Source organism: Panicum virgatum, chromosome 3K (assembly GCF_016808335.1).
Source record: "Panicum virgatum strain AP13 chromosome 3K, P.virgatum_v5, whole genome shotgun sequence".
NCBI lineage: Eukaryota > Viridiplantae > Streptophyta > Magnoliopsida > Poales > Poaceae > Panicum > Panicum virgatum.
The window spans coordinates 31,059,555-31,084,664 of record NC_053138.1 but is presented as its reverse complement, the minus strand read 5'-3'; the positions used below and the strand labels follow the sequence as shown (position 1 = coordinate 31,084,664).

At 45.5% G+C, this 25,110-nt stretch overlaps 3 protein-coding genes and 1 long non-coding RNA gene across 5 annotated transcripts in view; 2 read left to right on the top strand and 2 right to left on the bottom strand.

Moving 5' to 3' along the window:
* Nucleotides 1–3,968, top strand: part of LOC120698953 (caffeoylshikimate esterase-like) — a 54,678-nt gene extending 50,710 nt beyond the window's left edge. For both annotated transcript variants that reach the window (XM_039982760.1, XM_039982759.1), the window contains exons 4-8: nt 2,269–2,415; nt 2,670–2,800; nt 2,890–3,027; nt 3,144–3,242; nt 3,360–3,968. In XM_039982760.1, coding sequence (XP_039838694.1) covers nt 2,269–2,415; nt 2,670–2,800; nt 2,890–3,027; nt 3,144–3,242; nt 3,360–3,767 — 923 coding nt within the window. In that variant the 3' untranslated portion in view covers nt 3,768–3,968. The remainder of the gene's footprint in view (nt 1–2,268; nt 2,416–2,669; nt 2,801–2,889; nt 3,028–3,143; nt 3,243–3,359) is intronic.
* Nucleotides 3,969–4,172: 204 nt separating this feature from the next.
* Nucleotides 4,173–8,228, bottom strand: LOC120698950 (UDP-glucuronic acid decarboxylase 4-like). Its single transcript, XM_039982757.1, has 6 exons — nt 7,527–8,228; nt 6,351–6,498; nt 5,340–5,419; nt 5,159–5,242; nt 4,976–5,050; nt 4,173–4,773 (listed from the first exon to the last, which is right to left on the bottom strand). The coding sequence occupies exons 1-6, from the start codon at nt 8,166–8,168 to the stop codon at nt 4,456–4,458; spliced, it is 1,347 nt and encodes a 448-aa protein (XP_039838691.1). The 5' UTR covers nt 8,169–8,228; the 3' UTR covers nt 4,173–4,455.
* An 8,639-nt stretch (nt 8,229–16,867) lies between these two features.
* On the bottom strand, nt 16,868–24,798 carry LOC120698948 (putative E3 ubiquitin-protein ligase LIN-1). Its single transcript, XM_039982756.1, has 17 exons — nt 23,976–24,798; nt 22,811–22,871; nt 22,493–22,735; nt 22,051–22,130; nt 20,785–21,966; nt 20,566–20,707; nt 20,088–20,333; nt 19,704–20,001; nt 19,399–19,520; nt 19,009–19,128; nt 18,649–18,780; nt 18,445–18,567; nt 18,245–18,355; nt 18,024–18,170; nt 17,811–17,936; nt 17,331–17,447; nt 16,868–17,241 (listed from the first exon to the last, which is right to left on the bottom strand). Exons 1-17 carry the CDS (start codon nt 24,677–24,679, stop codon nt 17,224–17,226), a joined length of 3,972 nt encoding a protein of 1,323 aa, XP_039838690.1. The 5' UTR covers nt 24,680–24,798; the 3' UTR covers nt 16,868–17,223.
* On the top strand, nt 22,733–23,350 carry LOC120698949. The gene is made up of 3 exons (XR_005685127.1): nt 22,733–22,880; nt 23,033–23,219; nt 23,336–23,350. It is a non-coding gene; the product is annotated as an uncharacterized LOC120698949 (long non-coding RNA).
* Nucleotides 24,799–25,110: the final 312 nt, after the last annotated feature.

Genomic DNA, 25,110 nt, shown 5'->3' with positions numbered 1-25,110 from the left:
CGATGACACTGTGCACTGAGATTGGTCTTATTGGTGACATAGTGTAAACGATGGTAAAAGGGCAGGATGTTACAAGACATCGGGAAGAGACAAGCGGGTAGAATAAATCAGAACAAGACACTGGGAGTTGTTAATGGGCACCAAAAAGCATGAAACCACTTAATTTTTTCTCTTTAGTAAATTCTCTTAGTAGAAGAGGTTGTTTTGTGCCTTCAGAAAGGGGGTATGATTGAGACTAAGAATGCTGATATAGAACTGAAACGGCAAGAAATTGCTAGATGTAGATGCAGTGCTTGGATGAACTAAACTATTTAATGCGTGCTACGACTCTATGAGCGGGCAGGCTTCTATTGAAGGAGCTGCTGTCCTGGTCTGCTAAATGGTATACATACACCCATATTTCTGGAAGCATGGGCAGTTGGGCACCCTCTGTCAACATCGCTAAATTTGCTCTTGATAGCTTGTCGGATATGTTCGGATTCAGAGCAGTTACCCCAATTTTAAGGATTTTTTGGTTTCATTCTGTTTTCCATCTTTGCTCTCTTTGTAGATATGAGTTGAGAATGCTGCTAAACCTGCTGGGCGTTGTACTCCATCTTATATTTAGAATAGTAACTCCTCCAAAAAAAAGATATTAAAGAAAGTTAGGTGGTAATTAGCAGTGCTCCTCTGGCTTGTAGCACTAGGGTGTGCTTTTGTTTAACCGCAAGTGGAAGATACGTTTGATAAAGAAGTCTAATGATGGCAACGCGACACCTTTGAGTTATTTACGTCTAATATTTTTTTCAAGTAGTCAAAGCCACGCAACAATGAAGTGGCTATTATCCGATATTAAGAGATAATTTTAGCTCTGCCACAGTTATTGCCTGGCTTAGAAGGCTTATTGATATTCTTGGTGTCATTTGGCTCAAAGAGTTTCAGTAAGTATGAACTAAAATATTTCATTTGGAGTTTTTTTGGAGTTTTCATGATTCAGATGTTCCATAATCCAAATAAACATAGATGACATAAGCATCTCAAATCTTTAGTCCTGCTTTGGCTCCAAGCTGATCTGTTTTCTAGTAATTCCACAGAGAAAATACGAAGAATTATAGTTACACGGTTTGCAGTTCTACACCAATTTACTATTGGTGTTACAGAACTGGATAAGGGATGGCATAGGCATGACACGTATTTGGTCATAATTTTGATCTGGAAATTGGAACTTATTATTATCTGCAAATGTTTTCAATGAAAGTCACTTTCATTCTCAAAAGAAAGTCAAGAACAATTTAGACCAGTGAGCTACCATCCAGCAGACTTTGTTTCCCTGATCACTTCAATAAACAGGCATCTCGTTTTTAAATGTTGAAGTGGTCCTTTCTTGCTTTCATGATCTTTCTTACGTCAACTTCACAAATTTCAAACTCCAGAATCCATCCATCACTATCCTTCATTGCTGAGACTTGTCATCGTCGCTTCTGGTTACAAAAAAGCTAGTTGTCTGTTGCGTACATACAGTGCCAAAAGATTGTGGGGCTTCATGTCTGAATCAATATTTCACCAAATTAAGCCACTTTTATTCTATATTTCCATGGACCATCAAGCAGGTGGCCAGTGGATCCTTTCAGGTCCGGGGTTTTGCAGTAGAACAGGTGCATAGAAACAAGGCACTTTCATACTTATCAGAGCTGACACCAATTGGCAGCTAGTTTTGTGACATGAAGCTTTATTGAACAGGGGTTGCAGTTGCAGGTGTTGCACATGTAGCCCAAACATATGACTCGAACTTATTTATTCATATCCTTTGGCCATCTCATAGGTCCCATATGATTCTTGAATGTAAATTGGGAACTACATGAACTCTCAGAACTTAACAAGTTAGTTGGGTACAAATTACATGACGGATTACCAACTTGTAAACATCATTTTTGAACAAACCAAATTGATCATTTTTTTTGAACGAACCATGGTAAACATCATAATCTATGCAAATTCCAAACACTGAGCAATCGATGTGCTCAAAGTTTGATTTGTTTATACCATAATTTTATGATAAACATAATAGTATCATACTTCCAACTCCCTATTACATATATCAGATTATGTGGGATTCTATTGCATCGGTGTCAAACTGATCTGTTCTTTTCCCCTTTGAAACCTGATCTATTGATTTTATTGATCATTGGTGTTCATGAATGATGAATACTACTGCCTTCTTACTTTCACTTAAAAATGTTGGATGGCATGTTACCTTGTCTGATGGTGGGGAACATTGCTTCCTGGCAGCATGTGGTATCAAGTTGGCCACAGCAGGGTATGGTGTGTTTGGGATTGATTATGAGGGCCACGGCAAGTCTATGGGGGCCAGGTGCTACATCCAGAAGTTTGAAAACCTTGTCGCTGACTGCGACATGTTCTTCAAGTCCATCTGTGGTAAAAAATATATCCCCCATTTTTCAAATTTAACTGCCAAGAAACACAAAAGTTTGTAACATATTTCTAGTATAACTGGCACAACTTTTATCAGGAAGGGAAAATTTTGTCACAAGTATATAGTCAAAGTCAAAGATTTTATAATAATGTTTCGTTTCATTCTAAATATATACTTGCATAAATATCTCAGTTTGGCATCCATGTTTTGAAATCTACTAAAGTTTATATGAAACATTGGGTAACCTCTTCTGCAGCCATGGAGGATTACAGAAACAAAAGCCGGTTCTTGTACGGTGAGTCCATGGGAGGAGCCGTTGCTCTACTGCTGCACAGGAAGGATCCGACCTTTTGGGATGGTGCCGTCCTTGTGGCACCAATGTGCAAGGTGCTGTATCATACATTCATAGTGAACTGCCATGAATGTAACCTTTCTGCTGGGGGTTGCTGAAGCGTGGGTTATCTGCAAAACTGCAGATATCAGAGAAGGTGAAACCACATCCGGTCGTGATTACCCTCCTGACGCAAGTGGAAGACATCATCCCAAAGTGGAAGATCGTCCCGACCAAAGACGTCATCGACTCTGCATTCAAGGACCCTGTGAAGCGCGAAAAAGTCAGTAGTCATGAATTTTCTGTATCATTGTTTATGGAACAACCATAGGTGATCTGAAATATATATATGAAGTTGGATACTTTCCCTGAATTAAGTTGTTCTGCAACCATGAGCAGATCAGGAAGAACAAGCTCATCTACCAGGACAAGCCCCGGCTGAAGACAGCTCTGGAGCTGCTCAGAACCAGCATGGATGTGGAAGATAGCCTGTCAGAGGTACTCTAACCACGGACTACATTTCAACAAGATTTGTTTCCCATAACATGAGCTCTGTCAATCCAGAGATGTGATAACTGCTGGTCGTCCTTGAATCTCTTGATATGTTTCAACCAGGTAAGGATGCCGTTCTTCATCCTTCACGGCGAGGCTGACACGGTGACCGACCCAGAGGTCAGCCGAGCCCTGTATGAGAGGGCAGCAAGCACCGACAAGACCATCAAGCTCTATCCGGGGATGTGGCATGGCCTTACCGCCGGTGAGCCAGATGAGAATGTGGAGTTGGTGTTCTCGGACATTGTTGCGTGGCTTGATGAGCGCAGTCGCCATTGGAAACCTGAAGAGCGGGTAAGACCTCCATCAGAGCCCAAGAAGCTCCACCAGATGGCGCCCACAAAGATCACCCACGTTGCCAGCGGCGGTGGCACAGATAGTCCGGTGCCGGCACACAACCGGCCTCAACGGCGTGGCAGCTTCCTCTGCGGACTAGGCGGCCGACCATACCAGCAGCAATGTAGGATGTAGATATGGAACAACATTTCCATTGATCAGTTGTTCACTAACAACTGTACATGGCTTAAGAAACAGGTATAATGGTGATATAAACAGTATGCTGAACTGATGTTCAATAAAATCTTGTTGCATCATCACAACTGCTGTTTGTTTCAGTGTAGTTTCTGAATTCAGGAGAGGCATCCTCTGCATCTCAGCAAAGAATTAGACATATAAAAACAGCGCATACACTTACAGAAATGTGTACATGGCATAAGAAACAGGTATAATGGTGATGTAAACAGTATGCTGAACTGATGTTCAATAAAATCTTGTTGCATCATCAGAACTGCTGTTTGTTTCAGTGTAGTTTCTGAATTCAGGAGAGGCATCCTCTGCATCTCAGCAAAGAACTAGACACATAAAAGCAGCGCATACACTTACAGAAATGTGTGATTTATATCATATAATGCTATGCTCTCAACAAAGAATAAGATCATCCGGGTTTATCTCCAAAATTCAACTGAAAATTTTGTATAGCTGACTGAGATAACTGATAAAACAATTACATGAAAAAAGAATAGCATTACAGAAGCAACCAATGGTATTTCAGTAACATGTTCCCAACGAACTACACGGCCATAGCTTTTGTCAGTAAGGAGAGTAACCAAGCAGCTAGAAGCAGGCCACCAAAATTTTCCAAGTCTCATGCTCCTTCGTCCTAACCTTGTTGGTTTCCGGTGGTGGCAGTGCTGTCTTGGTCCCCAAAGATGCGCTTGCGGAAGTCAGTGACCATGAGGGGAAGTCCCTCACGGAGGGGGATCTTTGGCTCCCATCCAAGGAGCTCCTTGGCACGGCTGATGTCAGGCTTGCGCTTGTGTGGGTCGTCCTGGGTGTTTTGACGGAACTCAATCCGTGCATTCGGGTCAATGGTGTCCTGGACAACCTTGGCAAGCTCAAGCATGGTGAACTCGCCAGGGTTTCCAAGGTTGAATGGACCAACGTGATCCCCTTCCATCAGCTTCATCAGACCCTCAACCTGGGAGAAGATCCAAATCAGTACAAAAAAGCGATGGCATGCTGTATTATTAAACTGTAGCATAGTTGTGGGCTATCAATGATTCTACCATTCCATTGGTTTCAGCAGTGGGCTAAGCCACTGTAAAGACAAACCTCAGACTATTGTTTTACCGAGTGCTATTTCAATAATCTGATAATGTTGAGAGTAGAGATGGACTTACCAGATCAGAAACATACTGGAAGCTCCTGGTTTGCTTGCCATCACCGTAAACAGTCAAGGGCTCCTTCCTAAGTGCCTGTAGCCATAATTGCATATTGTCAATTTCGGTGCTACAAGACTAACTGTAAAATACCTCGGGGCCTGTACAACTTAGCAACAATACTACAATAATGTGTGTATTTACCTGAGCAACAAAGTTGCTGACAACACGGCCATCATCAATGCACATGCGAGGGCCATATGTGTTGAAGATACGTGCAATCCTAACCTGAAAACAGCAAGAAATCACAAAGATGAACACTTATTTCCACACAGATGAAACGTAATCCCAACCAACCAAACCTACAATTTGGATGGCGAATTACCTCAAGGTTGGCACCACGGTGGTAGTCCATGGTCAAAGTTTCAGCTGTGCGCTTGCCCTCATCGTAACAGCTCCTGACACCTGTTATTCAGGAATAATACCCATCAGTAAAAACTCTAGGAAGAGCAAGACCTTGCCTACTTAGTAAAGACTAAAGAATCCAAGCAATATCTAACAGCCAACAAACACTGCGTAAATAGCTCAACAAACTTCCATCATTAATGTGGTCTGCTTTCTTGATTATTTTTAGGTGCCTTCTTGGTTGGTGGATGTTTGGTTAGGCATAACGGGTCAAGTATAGTTGTATTCCCCTCTTGCTTTCTTAAAAAGGGATCCACAAAGTGGCCCACTTGGAGAAAATTCCACCAACCAACATTGTCCCTTTCTCCACCAAAAAGAATCAAAGCATGCAAGAGCCCACGCAGCTAAGATTCCATAGGCAGCATCTCCAGAGGGTAAGATCCCAATATTCCTCTCTGCCTACTGCTTATACAAGACTTATTTCATGCAACAGTAAGCTTCAAGTCTGAGCCATCACTATTTTCTGCAAAGGGCTCATTTCTGCTTTCTACTGCTTGGGTAAAAAAAGAAGAGCAAAGATTTGGCAACACGGATGCTTTCCTCTTTTGCAGCAGTAACGAATTGTGCAACTGGCATCTCTCCCTCCCTTTGGTTTAGTTCATTCCCAAATCATATCACTAAAGATTGTTGCTGCTGAGTAATAAGTTCAGGAAACCACACCCCCCCCCCCCCCAAGGAGTTCACTCTCTCAAATGCCATACAAAAGCATGACAAAGAAGGAACGTGCGTGAGAGATCATTCATTTCATGGCTGCTGGTTTCCTGCAAAATGCAAAGATCCGGCTATTTTTTTGCCATATGCATGACCCAACTAACAAAAGGCTACCCTCAACATGCTAGATCCAAACAAAAAAAACTTGAAAAATCAAGTGCCAACAATAACAATTCAATTTAGGAATTCATTTAACAGAGTACATGAGAGAAGTTATTACCGATGGGATTGACATTGCCCCAGTAAGTCTCCACCTGGGGGTGCTGGAGGGGATCACCATAGACCTCGCTGGTGCTGGTGAGGAGGAACTTGGCGCCGATCCTCTTCGCCAATCCAAGCATGTTCAGAGTCCCAACCACATTGGTCTTGTGCCATCACAAAGGTTAAGGTTAACAGCTTAACGCAAACCATCTCCGGAAAGAAATTGCAGGTGGAAACAATAGATCAATCACCCTTATGACCTTATGACATTGCTACTCCACAAGATCACAATCAATTGCAAAACAAGTAAAGCACTACTAGGAAGTTACGTGGAGTGAACAGTAAGCAAAGGCGCTCGGAAAGTGGAAAGGGCAAAAGCCACTTGCCGACTGGGCCTCTAACTTTTGTGTTGTTGAAAACTGAAATGCCCCCTTTATGTCAGAATTAAGCAAAGTCTACAACTAACCCAGATCCAGGCACACTGTGCGCTTACTTTCTGCTTCCATTAACAGATCCTGAAGCAAAGTAAAACGGTACGGAGCAATCGAGTGTACAGATCACAAGTGCAACCTTTGCTAGTACTTCTAATTCAAACGCACGGCAAAATGCACTATGAGTGTACAGAAGAAGGGAGATAAAAAAGTTTTTCTAATGCAAAACACAAATCATGTCGATAAAGAAGTGATGTGAGGACTCGAGATCTTCAGTTCCAGCTCCAGTATCAGAGTTGAAATGAACATTTGACCCCGGATTTCAGAGATGCAAACGAAGAGGATAAAAAGAAATTAGATTAACGAAAAGAATGGATTTTGATCAATCGGCATCGTCGCAGACCGAGATCTGAAATGGACAGACTCTGCCGCTGCCTTCCCTCAATTGAGCAGAAAACTCCAAAATTCAGTTCGAAACGTGGCGCAAATCCTGAGCTCCGGACAAAATTCCCCTTCCCGTCCCATAAATATTCCCATTTCAAGGACGGACACGGAATCTCAGGGAGGTATTAACCCAGATGCATTGCGGGAAGAACTGATAAACCCGCGGAAACGAACAAATGTCCCAATCTTTCTGTTCCGTGGTAGGAAAAGAAAAGAAAAACAAAAGAAGCGATCGCGATCCAAGCATGAGCGAATGAATGAATGAATCGTGGGGGGAAAAGCAACGGAACGGACGGAATCGACGGTCGGTAAAAGGATATGATTGTCTTGACGGGGTTGTACTTGTAGTGGACGGGCGACGCCGGGCAGGCGAGGTGGTAGATCTGGTCGACCTCGAGCAGGATGGGCTCGACGACGTCGTGGCGGATCATCTCGAAGTTGGGGTTGGCGAAGTGGTGCACGACGTTGTCCTTGCGGCCGGTGAAGAGGTTGTCGACGACGATGACGCTGTCGCCGCGCTCGAGGAGGCGGTCGACGAGGTGGCTGCCGACGAAGCCGGCGCCGCCGGTGACGAGCACGCGGAGCGCCTTGCGCTTGAGGCCCAGCGGCACCTTGCCGCCGACGAAGTGCCGCGCGCCGGCCAGCTCGCGGTGGCGCGCCGCCGGCTCGACGGAGAAGCGGGCGAGCGGGTTGTTGGTAATGCCGGAGGAGGAGTAGGAGGACACGGCGGCGGCGGCGGCGGAGGAGGAGGGAGCGGACGGGGAGGCGATGCAGATGACGGCGGCGGCGATGAGCATCCCGGCGAGCGCGAAGACCGGGCGGTGCTCGGCGGCGGCGTAGCGCGCGGCGCGGGGCAGCCACGCGAGCGGCTTGGACGGCTTCGCGGAGTATCCCTCCGCGCCGGCGCCGGCGCCGGCGACCGGGGACGCCCCGCCGCCGCGGTAGGTGAGCTCGGACGCCATCTCGGTCCCTCGCGAAACTCGACCGGGGCGCGCGATTCGGACAGGCGGGGCGGGGGTGGCAGCGGCGGGAGGGGAGCGGAGGAGGTATTTATGGGCGGTGGCGGCTCGCCGGAGGGAGGAGGCGGGGCCGTTGGATCCGCGGCGGGCGGCGGGGGATGATGGAGGGATTGCGAGTGGCGGACGGGAGGGGAGGGTTTGACTGGCTGGCGCGGTGCGTGTGTGTGTGTGATCAGGTGCGGAAGCGGAAGGGAAGCCGCCGCCGTGGCATGTGCGCCGTGTGCGCGTGGCAGCACCGCCGGCCGGTGGGCTCGTCGGCGGCTACCTTGGTAGCTCAGCTGGCTGGACCGAGACCGACCGACCGCGTTTGGAATTTGGGTGGGGGTTTGGCTCCATGTTTTGTGCCAAGGCAGATGTACGCACTGCGCACGCGCACTTTCGTAGTCGTAGCGGTGCACGGCAGACTGTGGAAATGTGGCATATGGAGAAAAAAAATGGTGTCACGGCAAGTAGAATACTATAAGCAGGAAGAGTAGAATCCTGGTTACTTAAATAGTCGTTGCTCATCAGTCCGGCGTCCGGGTTATGTTCTCAATAGGCATGTCACCTATCAGTATAGAATAGAAGAATGATATGCCAAGAATGTAGGCGAAATTGCATATAAACACCTAGGGTGATGTTCGAGGCCAACGTTAATGAAGCAAAAAAAAAAAAAACACCATGCACGTGATAAGAGCTGTACGCTTGCCATTGTTAGCACATGGATGAAGTAGGAGTTTCGTCTTGATTTTAAATCCATTTTAACAGTACTCTTTGTTTCAAATTTTAGGTCGTTTTAATTTTTCTAGGTACATCACATTTGCTATGCATCTAGATATATGCATGTCCAAGTACATAGGTTAAACTATGTATCTAGAAAATCAAAACAATCTTATAATTTAGAATAGATGGAGTAATAAATATTGCCAATATTGGCATCCCGCCAGCACAGTGCTTAAAAAATTGAAACCTGCTACAAGATGTATTTAGTTTAGACATCACATTGATATATCTGGCCTAAATTTTGCTAGGCCTAAATTCATTGAACCGTGATATAGTAGGATGGGATGAGACAACTTAAGAGAGAGCACTTGGCGAGGACCCCCCTCTCCTCCCTCACCCCCTTTGAAGACTCTCCCCCATCTAAGACCTTGTTTGGCAGGGCTCCACGAGTGGCTCCGGGCGGAGCCCTGCCAAACGGGCGGTTCGCTCTCGACTCCGGCTCCGAAGCTCCGGAATACGTGCTCTTTGGAGCACTTTGGGGGAGGCGGAGCTAGCAAAACGTGGCTCCGTCCGGCTCCGTGGAGTCGCTTGCCCCTTTTGCCCCCACGCGCGCAACACCTCGCGCCATCTCGTGCCGGCTACAGGGGCCGGCGGGAGCTCTTGAGGGTGGTGGCTGACGGGAGGTGGCGCGGGCGGCAAGAGGAGGAGGCAAAGGCGGACGGTGGGAGCTCGTGCCAGTGGTCGGCGGGAGCTCGCGGTGGCGGCTGGCACGAGGAGGCGCGTGCGACGGGAGGAGGAGGCGCGGGTGGCGGCAGGGGAGGAGCCGTGGGCGCGGCGGCCGGCACCGGGAGCTCGCGGCGGCGGTCGGTGGGAGGAGGCGAAGGTGGCCGGTGGGAGCTCGTGCCGGCGGCCGGCAGGAGCTCGCGGTGGTGGCCGGCACGAGGAGGCGCGGGCGACAGGAGGAGGAGCCGTGGGCGGCGGCCAGCACCGGGAGCTCGCGGCGGCCGACACCGGGAGCTCACGGTGGCGGTCGGCCGGAGCTCGCGGTCGGTGGGAGGCGCGGGCGGAGGCGGATGGGGCCGCGGGTGAGGCGGGGTGAATGGATAAGGAGGAGGAGGAAAAAAGAAAAGGGAGAGAAAAAGAAAATAAGAGGAGAAAAATGAAAAAAAATATAAGGGCAATTTAGACATTTTACAGTCTCAATCCAACGGGTGAAGCCGTTTTGCCAAACGTTTTTCAAAATAGCTCCAACTCCATTAGAAAAGCCGCTCCACCAGAGAAGCCAGAGCCGGAGCCGTTTTTGGAGGAGCCGGAGCCCTGCCAAACAGATCCTAAACCCGCTCCCCCACCAAACCCTCCACAACTGGCCTCCTCCACCATTGTGGCAGGCAGCTCTGCCGCTGCCCACCGTTCCACCCACAATCTGCCACCACCACCAATCCGGTGGCCTCTTCGACCTTCCTTTTATAGCCGGCAGCAACCAATCCCCTCCCCCACCTGAGACCCTAACTCCAAATGGCTCGTTGTTCCATTGTCTCTGGTCTGACCCCGCAGAAAGAAGAGGTCGACTCACTTTTATTTCTCCATTAGTTACATCGTTTTATCTATTTGTCGTATACTATAAATCAGGAGGACTCTCGAATTAAGCCCTCTCGATTTAGCTTTAAGGGAAGGGCAAGCCCCCGCGGGCCGCGTTTTGCAAGTCTCTCTCTCTCTACAAGTTTGTTTTTTTTTTGTTTTTTGCAACTTGGTGAAGTCTATCCCTACAAGTTGAGCTATGCGAACTGGGAGGGCCGGCACGTGGGCACGTGGACTTATTCCGCTTGCTTCCATTATTGGCGTTTTTCAATGAAATGCGTTTTCTTTTCCGGCAACGTTGGACTCCGCAGTCAGTTGCAGGCAGGCAGGCAGGCTGCTGCATGCAGCTGGATCCATTGCATCCCACCGCCATGCCTTCCTCCCTGCACCTACACACGCCTTCTTGGCGGAAGCCACCGTCGCTGACGGGGGACGACGACGACCCTTCTATCGCACGCCGAATGCTCTTTTGTCTGTCTCCTCTCTTCTCGTGCCATGCCGTGACGAGGCAACCAAACCCCCGTCTTCATCCGTTGCCGGTCAATTCAATTCGGTTTCTTTGCCTCGGTCTCTTTTATGTTTCGATTGGTGTTCCAGGATTTTAATTCCCGGCCCAAAGCTTTCTTCTTTCACGCGCGCACGCTAAGGCTCTGTTTGGATCCCAACTTTTTTCAAAAGTCCCTATCACATCAAAAATAATCTTACTATTTTATAATATTAAATAAAATCTGTTTATAAATGTTTTTTGACAGCTGAGTGTTTTTTCGCGAGACGAATCTAATGAGCCTAATTAATTCATAATTTGCTACAGTGATGCTACAGTAATCATTCGCTAATCATGGATTAAGAAACGTCATTAGATTCGTCTCGCAGTTTAGCCCCAGGGTTCTGCAGTTAGTTTTATAATTAACATTTATTTAATACTTCTAAATACTAAAAAGTCCCAGGGACTTTTTAAGTCTCTATTCCAAAACACCCCCTAAGTCAACCGCCAGGAGCAGATTCTAGTTCGAGGTAAAAAATTGGTGGAAAACCGCATAAAGATCTAAAGAAATCACTACTCGAGTAAGAGTTTGTTTTCCAGTTACAACTTACGCCAGTTTCGGCTGGAGTTTCATGAGCACCAAAATTGCTGAGCCATATGAGAGAAGAGCAGTTTCATAGTAACAGTGTAAGGCCATTTCTATTAGAGGTTTCATGTACGTTAAAAAGGGTGTTATGTCACCATTTTAGATGATGCGGCACTGGTTTAACGAGGAGAGAGATGAAATGAGTTTTATCTAGATAAAACCATGTATACACGTTTACCAACACTTGATGAGTCTTAGAATTAAATATGGTAAGAGCCTATGAAATACAGCAAACATGTAACAATGCATTGTGAGGTGAGTTTCATCCATTATTTTATTTGTGTTTTGCTGATGTGGCACTTTTGGAAACAACAAAATGAAACCACCCGTTGAGATTTAGTGCGGGTTTCATCCCGTTTCATCGGACTAGGTAGTCAAGCCTGAACCGTGTCGTGGTGATGAAACGATTGTTTTCTCTTTCCTCTTTATTAGACTGCCATGTCATCAAAAATGCTGATGTGTCAAGAGTTTCAATGCCCATGAAACTTTCATAAAACTGCATTGAGACTGATCTTAGATGCTAGTGAGGTCCATCTAATTAAACTAATATCAAATACCAAGAAAAGCATATCGAGAAAAGTATGTAGCCAATCAAATATAAAGCTTAGTAGCTCTAGTTCCAATACATTTGCTATATTTATTGGGGAAATAAAGAACCAAATAAACAACGCGATTTTCAAACTATAAATTATTAAAGATAATAAAATCATTTCTCATTGCTAATAATATGTCTGAAAATTTTAAATAAATACTTATTTTGAGGTTGGTTGAATATTTATATCATATAATATATCCGCCGGCTGCTGGCTCAAGGAAGCTGAAAGCGGAGGGCGTGAACAGACTCCAGAGCATGGATGCTGCGTGGGCTGCTACTATAGCTGGTCACACATACGGAGTACTCACATGTGGGAGACAGCTACGCGAAGGCGATGGATTTATATTACTTAATCTAATTGTTAATTATATATTCCCTTGCCAAAGGCAGGTTTATATACGGCCGGAGGTATAATCTCCGTGTTTAGGTGGCCGAGAATTGTGTGCACTTGACCGACACCAGCTACAAATGCTTATGCAACGACGCTGTTTATTATTATCTAATTAACTAACTGGAATGGAGATGGACTGCAACTACACACGATTTTTATATACTGGACGTACTTCATGGAGGACAATTATCGACAATAATAAACGGTTCCACAAGAAGCAGGGTGTCGCGCGCGGCAGCAGGCATTGTGCATGGAAACATATGTGTCTCTTCTGTTTGCCTACATAACCGCACTCACGCACCCTGTTCTCGCTCCAGTAGTCTCTTCACAATATAATTTGGTTCTCTTAAAATTGTATAAGATTAAAGTCCGGTTTTTAGATTATCTAGATTAAACTTAAAGACCATTTACCACCCCCGTGCAATGTCACGAGGCAGAACCGCCATAGGAGAGTACTTGGATGGTTTCATGGAACTTCCGGGTGGGAGGGTCTAGAACGCCTGGTCATGCATGGGAAGGAGATTAGGCAGAGCTCAATGAGCTAGGGATGAAACAGACTTATTCATGCTTAATTATTCGAACCTTCCCACGCAGCTAGGTCGTCGTCTCACGCGAGGTGCGTGCCGGGGTTGTTGAATGACTACTGATCGGGGCTAATTAGTGTGACTAACTCACAAGCCTAGCTTCTTGATCGATGGCGCCGTGTGAGCCAATCATGCTGCGAAATTGGGCTTAGCACCGGCCGGTAATTGCGGGAAAAGTTTAGCAAGTCTCGGATCTAAACAATAATGTACGATACCGTGGTTTGAAGGCTAGCTTCTCGTTCGGTGCCGTGCGTCGAGCTGCTAACGGTTTGGGTCCAAACCGGGTTGAGTGGTTTGGTTTTGCCTCTAGGTTCTGATTGGACGAGGGGCAAGTGGATTCTACACACGTATAATTTGGTTTGGATTGGTTTTAGGGTGCAATCAGTTTGGATTAGTTTGGATTGGTGTGGTTCGCTCCCTTACACAGTCCTCACATAAGGAGCTGGACTCTAAAAATAAAACATCGCGTTCACACTATAAAATTTTATCAAAATTAACTGAAACTTGTTGGAGATGACTCAGTATAACTGGCAGCTACTCTGTGTAAAGCAGTGTTGCTAGAACAACATGTGAGCCCCACGTCAAGAGCCGGACTCTATAAATAAAACCTCACGTTCAGACTATAAAATTTTATCGAATTGATCGAAACTTGTTGGAGATGATTCAGTATGACTGGCAGCTACTCTGTGCAAATCAGTTTGACTAGAATTACACATGGGCCTCACGTCAAGAGTCGGACCCTATAAATAAAACATCGCGTTCACACTATAAAATTTTATCGAAATTGACCGAAACTTGTTAGAGATAATTCAGTATGACTGGCAGCTACTCTGTGCAAAGCAGTATGACTAGAACTACACATGGACCTCACATCAAGAGTCAGACTCTAGAAATAAAACTTCGCGTTCAGACTATAAAATTTTATTGAAATTGACTAAAATTTTTTTGGAGATTACTCAGTATGATTGTCAGCTACTTTGTACAAAGCAGTGTACCTTGAACTATATGTGGACCCCACGTCAAGAGCGGAGCCACTAAACTAGTTGGAGAGAATTTGACGTAGTAGTTTGAAACCGGTTTGTTTGGATTGAAACTATTCGTTTGGTTTGCTTTGGAGCAAGAGAGCAAGTAGTTTGGGTTGGTTTGGGTGGAATAGCAAGTGAATGGAGTTAATTTGATTTCTAAAGTATATTAATAATAAAATAGTTTGGTGTGATTTTGGTTTGGTTTGCAAACCATTAGCAGGGTGAGCCGTGCGTGGTTTCCTAAAACAATAATGTCAACCGGAGCTTAAAAATGAGTGGTTCATCAGTGTAGACGAAGTCACGACATGCGTCTAATCTTGAAAAGGCTCATCTCTCCGTCTTGATAGGAAAAACACATTTACGTCTTGCCAAAGACAACCAAGCAAACTTACTATCTCCGTTCTCAATATTTTGTGTACACAGAGAGTGAAAATTAAACTGACTAAACTTTTGCTTATAGTATATAAGTTTGGTGGAGGTACAGGTGCCAAGTCATTTTCCATCTCCACTTTACAGCTCTCTTATGATGAGAGGCACTTGCACCAGAAAACTAAGAAAAAGAGGGGACAAAGAGGCCGATGTGGGCATCTCATCTGACCACGTCCTGCGCTCATGGGGGTGGTGCCTGGCACTTTCCCTAATCCACGTTAGCTAGCGTCTGTAGTCCAAAATGTGATTGTATGTGTGCATGGTATCTAAAGGAAGCTAGGTGTGCATAAAAGACACATCGTTGTCCCTTAATAGCTAGTGTACTCAACGGCTCAACCAGAAATGTAATTCAGTACGTTGCCGGGATTTTTTATCTTAATTGGTGAAGTCCATACAACTAAAGTTTAGTTAAATCGGTAATGTGGTGTAATACATCATGCATGGAAGTTTCATAATATGTAACTGCTTTTCAAATTCCACAATTTTGTGAAAACGCACAGATGAAATGCAACGTGTTGCTGATTTTGTCTATTGAACCGAAGAAGGTTGGTGGTAAACTGATAGCACTTCAATTTGTATCCGGATGATTCGCAAAAAAAAAAATGTAGCCGGATCCCTGGCGACAACCGACGAAATCAGTAGCTTCATCACGCACTTACGCACGCTGAAATTTCTTAATTTTTGATTGGAATAATACAAATTATTCTCGTACAATATTAGCCTCACGTACACTTGCATTATTGTTCGGGTTTGCAAGAAACTTGCTCCAAAATACGAAACTTGCTTTCAGATCGCAGGATTCCATAAGGCCGGATTTCAGACGTACGCCCGACCTGAATGAACAATACGCTGCAACTTCCTGTGGCTCTTTTGGCGCGGCTAGCACGCACCGACAGTTCCATGGAATGGGAGCAGCAGCCGGCAGGGGGTGGGCGGAGGAAGTCGCTGGCTGGCATTACAGTACAGGTACAGTACAGGCACCTAAATCTGCCGAACCGTTCAGCACATCACCATCAGTTTGGTAGCTGCAGTGCTACTAGTCTACTAGACTAGTACGTACTTACTGTTCGTCTGTTGCTGCTGTGCATTCTTTGACTTGAGCTGCATGCATGCGTCGTACTAGCATTCTGCAGTCTGCACCCGGAGTCCTGGGCGGGCCAAACACGATTTTTTTTTTTGAAAGATTAGACCAAACAAGCTTGCAGTTGCAAGCATGCCAGCAGCTAGCTGGAGGGAGGGAATTGTTAGGCCTCGGCTGCTGACCCCATGGAAAAGAAAACGGAGGTCCTCCTGACATGCAGTGCAGGCCAGCAAGTGACAAGTCATCAGGCCAAACCAAGGAGAATTTTCTCTTCTCCTGTGTCCCCGGTTCTCATCACTATCTTGAGACTGCATAGAGCAAGTCGGCAAGAGGTGACATGGGGGCGTCCGTGCCTCCTTGATCCTGATGTTCACATGCATGGATCGAATCGGTTGACAGGCCAACAAACCTGTAGACACCACAGACCATCACCACGCGCAGAGACCTGGGAGGGAGCCTGGGACATTCAACATAACAAGGAAAACTAAGCCCGAGTCCGAGTGGACCGGACGGTCGTGGACGCCATGCCCGTGCCATGATGGAACAGCGCAAGCGTTGCTCATAACGTGTTCTCCGGAGCAGAGCAGAGCAGCCATGCGCCCAAGGGTCCTGGCCAATCCATGGGCAGATCAACTCATCGTGGAAAAGCAAAGCAAGATGCGGCACATGGCACACGTTAAGCTAGCCCCGACTCCTGAACACGTCGCCTGTCCCTCGCCTCGCCTTCGCCTCTCTCCACATCCTCTGCTGCTATCTTCTGTTACTCAAAGCTCGTTGCGCCGCGCAGATCAATGATACATGGCCGGGGAGGGAGGAGCCCGCAGGAACATGTATCGCCGTGTCCGCGAGGTGCTCGTCCAAATGCGCCAAGGGGCAAGGGGGGCGACCCAGCGTATCGCCCTTCCTCCGCGACGTTGCCTCGTTGCGGCAGTGCTCCGAGTGCCCAAGGTTTGTGCGGTGCTCCCATGTATTCATCCTCGTGGTCTGGGCACTTTGTCCGATTGGGGTTTATAAATGTATCGCAATTGGAATTGGTGGTCAAAACCATATACTTTGGAGGCCTGTCAGTGTCCAAAATGACATTTTGGGGGGGGGGGGGGGGGGGGGGGGTGATTAGGGGTAGTATATAATGATTTCGTAAAACTCCATTCTTTGATAGTACGGCTGCCACAACTATATGTTGCTCTAAGAAATTTACTCTACTTTTTATTAACACACACAATCACCGATTCACCTTCCCTTCCCAAAACACACGCACACAAACACACTATATTTGGTATTTACAATATGAAGCTACTACTCATTATTTTGGAGGACTTGCTGATCATGGAGTTTATGCACGAATATGCCAGCTACGCTGCTGCGTCCTCCCGAGTGCTTGTACGATGCTATGCTTTTCTTTTTCATGTTTCCTGTACACTCCAGCTTTCCTTTGCATTTACATGATTATTGAGCCTTCCTCTGTTCTTTTTGCTTCTAGTGTTCACAATGGAATCCAAGCCTGCAGTTACATTCGAAAAAGTTTTGTATAGGACGTTATCCTCAGAGAAGCATGAGTCGCTTCACAAAATTTATCTGTTTGCTACTAACCTTAATTAACCCTGTTTCTGTACCGCAGAAGATCATATCGTTTGCAGCGAACAAGCTCGTTATCTTGCTTCCTGCAGAGAGTCTTCCTACTTTCTGCTGCTTCTCCCTTAGCCATATCTATCATAAATTCAGAAGCAGAATCAAGACCGGTGAATCCTTTCTTTTTTAATTTAAGATATTACAGGTATGGCTTCTACACTTTGATAGAATAAAATAAAAACGGTAGGCCGGTCTTCACTGAACATAGTTTTTTGGTCCCTGGTTCTTGTTGGTGGTAATCACCTAATCTTAGTTCCATTTGGTACCAAGAACATGGTCACAATGGACTGGGAACAATTTTCAATAGAGTAAAGTCCGAAATTTGTAATCAGATAGAGATCTCCTAACAGTACATTGTGTTCAAGTACCAGAATTATTTTTCCTTTTTTTAACATAATAATAGTGTAGTTGATATAGAAAAAGGTAAGAAATTCATGACACCTGAATGATACTAGGGCTTTTACTGCAGTTCAAGTAGATGAAGTCTTCAACCACTGCCATTGCCTCTACACTTGTTCCTTTTGGTATTGGCAGTGTCATAGAAGGTTTGCATCGTTTCTTCCAATCCTGCAAAAAAGTTTTATGTTTCTTTTCACAGTTCTTTTCATCTCATAGCTTTCAGAATTCAAGTTCGATACTTTAATTAATTAATACCTTTAAGGCTGATCCTTCCACTTGAGCACCAGCACAGTACATCCAATCTTTATATACAACAATGGCGCTAATGGAATTTTTCCCAATCCACCAGCTTCTTTTAGGTGTCCTTATCTCAATCTTGGATTCAACTGACATGTCTAGTTCCTGTTGACAATCTTTCTCTTTAGATATAGTGATCCAGGATACTGCTACATGCTTTTGTAATCAAGAAAACTAACCTGTATACTCAAGTCTGTGCAACCAAGGTAAGCTTTGCCCTGACATACAGCTAGAGATTTGACATGCTTGCCCCTGTACAATGTTTGGCTGCTTCTTGATGCACAAGAGAACTGTGACAATAAGAAGAATCAAAGTAAAAAACTGTTATTTTAATGCGTCCCATTTGTTATTGTCTAGTGCATAGTAAGTCAATGAGTACCTTGAGAACATTGTTCTGTGTTAGTACAAGGATTTTGTCACCACAAATATCAAGCTTTTGCACAGCCTCTCTTGTCTGAATCACCTCAACACACTCAAGCTTGTGCTGTGCCATTTCCCATACCTGCAAATTAATGATCTTGTAATTTAACATCCAGCAATTGATAGTCCTTTGCGGCTTTAGCACTGCGGTTGTATTGGTTACCCGAATGGATTTGTCTGCTGATCCACTCAGAAGGTTCTCCCCAGTTTCCGATAGAGCAAAACAAGTCACTGCCTTCTTGTGCTCTTTTACCTCCCTGATGATTACTGCCCTTTGGCCTTTTATGTCCCATGCCTGCACAGAACACCCTAGCATTAGGAACATTTTAGTTAAGTAATTACTACTACATGAACTGAAGCAGAGAACTTGGTGTGTAACAGTACAGAGTTTCTACCATTTTTCTAAAGTCCCTTTCCAAGTAACTTCTGTAATGCAACAAATTGTATTCTAATTTCCTAGATTTATGGGTAATTTGAAGTTATGGTTATGATCTGAATTCTGACATATGGAATAAATCATTACCCTGATGGTTCCATTAGAATAACCAGCAAAAAGCTGCCCTCTGAAGAATGCTATAGCAGTTGCTGTGCCATTGCCAGGCTGACCAATTTCCAGGATTTGTGTATGTACACATGATACACGCTGCACTGACAACATCCGAAAATTAAATCTTATGTTTAAGAAACATGTAATGCAACAGGCTAGCAAGCAATGTTGTATAGGATGATCTCAGCATAGCTTTTGAAGTTAACAATGGTAAGCCTAAAAGAACTTCTGAGATCTTAATAAGGACCATATTGAACAGACATAATCTTAGCTCCTAATATAAGAAATCTACTTGGAAGGCCTTCTTGGAACAGAGGTAGTATGAAACAAATGAGGGAAGAGGGGAGAAATTCCAACAATACTCACTGGTTTGCTGGAAAGAAAATAATCTGTAACTTGAAGTAATTCCTCAGCCATCCATGTGAATGATGAAAGCCTCCTCAGAGATTCTCGGGAACCCTCTGACAAACTCATCAACATTTGCTTTCCTGTTGTTAGAAATGGTAACTTTGTATAAACATAACGCTTTGAGGAATGAGGGCTCCTTCAATTTGGCTTGAATGTTTACATTCCATGAATCTTTAGGATGTGCAAAGTGCCTCTTGAAATTTTAGTTCATAGCAAACCATTCAATTGTAACTGAATATAAGATAATAATATGTACTATTTACCTTTTCCAGAAGTGTAATTATAGAGGCACATGCATGCTAAAACCCTTTCGTCAAGCTCAAACCCTGGATGCAGGTGACTTGCTATGTCATGTAACAATATCTCACAAACATAATTTCTGATGGCAGTTTCACCAAGGGCAGCCAGCTCGCTTCCAAGCCATGCAGTGCATACAAGGCAATCATGTGAGGTTCCCTTCACCTTGCTCTGCGTTCCTTTGGCTAAAGCTCTGATAAACGGTATTCCTATTTTAATAATTGCTCGTGCGGATTTACTGCTCCATGGGATTATTTCTGTATCCTGCATCATATATGACTGTTATTATTATTTCTTAGCAGTAAGTTAGTATTATATTTGCCAAATGAAAGAGTCTTCTGATACTTAACCTGCAGGCAAGAATCAAGCCAGTCGATGCTCCTGATTGTATTTCTGTGAGATGCTGATGTGAGACCTGCTTTCTTTGCAACCCATGCTGAAGTATACGATTCTCCCGACCAGGAATAAGTCCCTCCAAGGTTTGAAAGAAATGATGCTGATAGTGCCTGCACTTTACTGTTTTCTTGAGATGATAGAGAATCCAATAGAACTTCCATCGCTTCATCTTGGAACACACTCCTGCCATCTGATTTCTCCTGCAGAAAGGAATATAAAACCTGCTGCTTCAGATGATGCGAGGTTCAATTACTAGCTGCAATGTTGTATTTTTGCATTATTAATGAAACCAAAAAAAAAATATAGGAATTTGGAACAATAGAAACATTTTAGGGGTGTCTTTTTGGAAGTTCCTTTGTGGTTCTTTAACAGTTTAGACTGCAAATGCTTATTCATCCTAGAGGTATCTAGGACAGATGACACAGTATGTACCATTATATCCAGTTGCAGGAGAAGGCTAGCTGCTAAAACGCGATGTTCAGGTTCAGTTTGATGGAGGCAGGCCATCAATGTGTGCATAATTGCAATGCCTCCTTGCCGTCGTATTTCTTGGAGCAGAGAGTTTGCTGAGGACCTGAAAGTTTGCACAATTCCACATGCTATTCAGGCAAATATATAACAGAATACGCCTTTTCAGATTCTGCATCATACCGGGGAATCTGAAGAATCTCGTGGAAGTATTCAAGTGCAGCACACTTGGCACGGTGCTCTTTTCGTCTGAGAAGGTGAAGGAATGGGTCCACTGGAGTAGCCTGTGATAAGAACTTTTTGCAGTTACCATTGAGACGCCCACATCTGATGAGAATAGCTGCCAGGGCGACACCCTCTTCCAAGTTGTTGTTCTTCGCAACATCAACAAGCTTAGACAGAATAGGAGGGGAGCTGAGGGAAGCCAAGTGGACATTGTTTGTTATATAGTCGAATGCTGTCACTAGGATCTCAATCAGAGCTATCGATGCTGATGTCGGTGTAAGTGGAAGCATTGCAGGCCATTTTTGGGTGTCTGAGTTACAGGCAATATGTAGAAGCGAGGGCAACAGATCCAAGTTTTTGATCTCTAAAGGTGTAGGGTCCAACAAATATATCAGAATGGCTGCTTCATGCACATCTCTCTTCAATGCGGTTGCTAAATTGGATAAATGGAAGTCCTTTCTCTTGATGCCTCTCATCATATTTCTATCTTCAGATATCATGAGAAGTAGTACATAGACTGATGCCCTGATAACTTTGTCCTTCTTAGACGTCGAAATGCTGTCAAGCAGTTGGTCAAGGATGTCTTGCCTTACTGATGACCTGTGTCTCACCTCATATGTGTTGTTCAATAACTGCCATATAGTTGTTACCTCAGAGCCAGCATCTAGGCAGCTATCTAATCCATCTGAAACCAATAATTTCGATACCGCCTTCTCGAACCTCTCAAGAAAATCTACCTGACTGTCCTTCCCCCAGTGTGAGCTAACATCACTCCAGTCCTCAGTGGTCGTGGATGTCTTGAATTTCCTGCTCATGCTTCCCCTGGAGACCAGATCAGACAGGGAACTTTTCTTGATAAATTTGGTCGAGAAGTTGCTGAAGCATCTGAGATCACATCTCGGTGAGCACTGTGGAAACATGTCATCCTTGGCAGAATAGTTGGATGTGGAGTATGAGCCAGCGTTCTTCAATTCTAGGACCGAATTTGACAGATTATTCAGTGAGCCATGTGATCTGTTTGACTGCAAGCAGTTTGGTTTCATCTTGCTGTCATCGACATGGTATATCGGAGATTCTGGAGCGTATATCATCGCATTTTCAGGCGATGTGCACCATGTCAGATTCTTGTTCTGGCTTGATCTAAGCAAAGGTGGTACCAAGACAAAGAAATTTTAGGTTAGGCAGCACAGGAAACAGTATCGTATACACTGTCGAATGGAGTACCTTTCATGGAGTTTAGCTGACAAGAAATCTGTATCTATTGGCATAATCTTTGCTGACCTTACTTTGTCATATGGAACTGCCTGCTTCAGATGAATTATATGCCATTAAAATCTAGGAGTTGTCCCAATATTTCTAATGTTGCAAGAAAGACTTGCCTCAGCCCACATATACAAAGTCCAGGAAATGATTTTGGTACAAATTAGTAATAACATATTCAGTTTTTACTGCTCTATTAGCAGGTCAGCATAGGCATTTAAATCCAATCATTTGCACTTTCAACTTGGGTTGTGACAAACCGTTGTAAATAAAATTGTACTGCTGGTAAGTGTGGCGCAACAAAAACTGAAATCAAGTTCCGCTGAAAATGGTAATTATAATATTATGTCCCTTAACCACTATAATTTGCAATGAAGCTTTGAATGCTAGAACTGAGTATGTTTACCTCGCTATCACTTTCTTCACTAGAATCAAGATGTGAGTAGAAGGAAACAGGTGAATCAGACTGGGACTCCTCAAGCATCTCATGGAGGCATCTGCTGTCAGAGCTCCCTTTTGTATCTTCCTGGAAATCTTGATCTGCAATTCTGAGAAAATCCTTCAGCTCAGCAAAACCATCATGAGCACGAAACCGTGATCCAGAGGCTGTGTTTGTTCGTTCATGATCAATTGACTTGGTTGTTCTATCCTGCAACAATGCCAGATCAACTGTCAGCTCCCAAATGCATTGTATCAAGATATGTATACAGAATATGATACTTGCCTCCGAAGAATTCAGCCATCTTGAAACGACAGAGCTTCCCGATCTTCCTAACTGAAGACACCTGCTCATGGTAGTATATATCTTCAGACAGTTAGACAACCTTGTCTTTGTTTTCTACACCTACAGATAGTAGCAAGCCACTACTGCAGACAGGGTACATAGACAATGTAGCAACTATACTGACAGCATGATTTCATCTATGGCTTATTGAACTATATATAGCTGCAGGCAATGCAGCAGTACTGAAGATGATCTCTCTAGATGGTACTATCATTCTACAGGCATGCAGCTGCACTGGACCAGGATGGTTTAGTGTACATGCTTGTCTCAAGCTGCTGGTGGAGAATCTTTGCCCCCAGCTTTGCTTCAGGGATTAGGCAGGAATTTGAAGATGGCATTGGCTGAAAAGGTGCGTGGCACTTGCCTTTAGAATCCCTTTCGGAAAAGAGAGTGCGCTGATCTTTCCCCTTTTGCTGATTTAAGGGGCTCCTAGAAAGTGCTGATTTTTGCCCATAACTTGTACAGGTATGTGTTTCCCTTCAAAAACTGGGTGTTTTTGGACAAAGCAACTGAAAATGAATACATTTCCTTTCAGAAATCACAATATGGTGTCCCATTTGAAAAAAATTCAAGGAAAAAAAGGCTTGTAAGTGTATTTTTTTCTCATAAATTGGAATTCGCAACCTTGCAGTTGTAATATTGTTTGCCACTGTCACCAAAATATAGCCAAAAAATTTTCAATATCCCTCCATTTTTGTTTGCATGTAAAGCCACGGGGAATATTAACAAGCAAGAAAAGGACCTAAAAAAGGTGAGAGAGGGACCTTGGGCAAAAAAGGTTGGGATAGCCAAAAATTTTCCAAGAAAACTAACAGCGTTCAGCCCTACTTCATATTTTTTGAAAAACAAATCACCGGCCCTACTTCAGCACATCACAATCCTATCATTCTGTCAGGAAAAGTTTTCGCTCGCTTTTCACTTTCCAGTCGCCTCATCAGCGTGCCATGCAGCCTCACTCCCAAGTACACCGTATCTACACGTACAATTATACCCCTCAGGATACCTACGCGCTTGTATACGCTCGATGTACGTTACCGTATACGTATACCGTTATAACTGCCGCGGTAAAGCACCCCCTCTTTTCCAACGAGCCGAGCTGACTCACCCGCCATTTTCCACGCCGCCGGCGACCACCTTGTAGTACATGAGCCAGTCCTTGTACCGCCTGGCCGCCCTGCGCGCCGCGTCGTCCTCGCCGGCGCCGCCGGCCCTGGCGAGCACGGCCTCGTCGAACAGCCCCTCCCAGAGCGCGCGCGGCGCGAGGCCGCCTCCCTCCTCCTTGCCCGCGGCGGCGGCGGCCACCGCGGCGGGGCACACGGCCACGGCCTGCAGGAGGTCCATGGCCATCTGCCACGCGTCCCCCTGCGCGCACCGCACGAGCGCGAGGTAGAAGTAGGCGCACGCGGCGACGCGGCGGTTGCCCAGCCCCGCCGTCTCGCCGTGCTCCGGCAGCAGCGCGGGGGCCTGCAGCGCCTCCTCGACGCCCGCGAGGCAGGCGGCGGGGTCGCCGCCGGAGGCCAGCGGGAGGAACGCGTCGACGGCGCCGTGGAGCGCGGCGAGGACCGCCTCGTCGTCGTCGTTTTTGGTGGGCTCGGCGGGGTGGTGAGGGTGGTCGTCGTCGTCGTCGTGGCGGCGGCGGCGGTGGCGCGGGGCATTACGAGGCCCGAGCAGCGCGAGGCAGCGGCGGCGCGCGTCGCGGAGCGCGGCGGGGTCGGCGAGGAGCGTGCGCAGGTGGTGCTGGATGAAGGAGATGAGTGAGCTGATGGAGGCGCGCGGCGGCACCGCCATTATAGCCGGCGCCGTCGGCATTGCGGCCGGCGTCGCCACAGTGCCGGTGCTCAGCGCGCGAACTCTTGCACCGCCACCAGTGGCCCTCTTTAGTTCATGGAAGCAAGCGTATGAGTGGATTGCAGAGAGAGAGAGAGAGAGAGAGAGAGAGAGAGAGAGATTTGGGAGGTTAAATGTTCCCGTGTGTGCGTGCGAGTGTGGTGAAGAAATAAATATGAGGAATCGAGTGAGAACAGTGGGGCCAGGGTTACTACGAGTTCCGGTGCTATCGTGGGACCATAGCAAATTTAGAATATGAATGGATAGAGCACGTAAGTATTCACATCCGTGCAAGTTTTGAGTATTAATAAAAAATTGTGCAAGAAGAAATAAAAAGAAGGAATCCGCGTATAAATAGAGAGAAGAAATTACAGATCATACACATTTTTACACGGCAACCATGTGCTATGCCA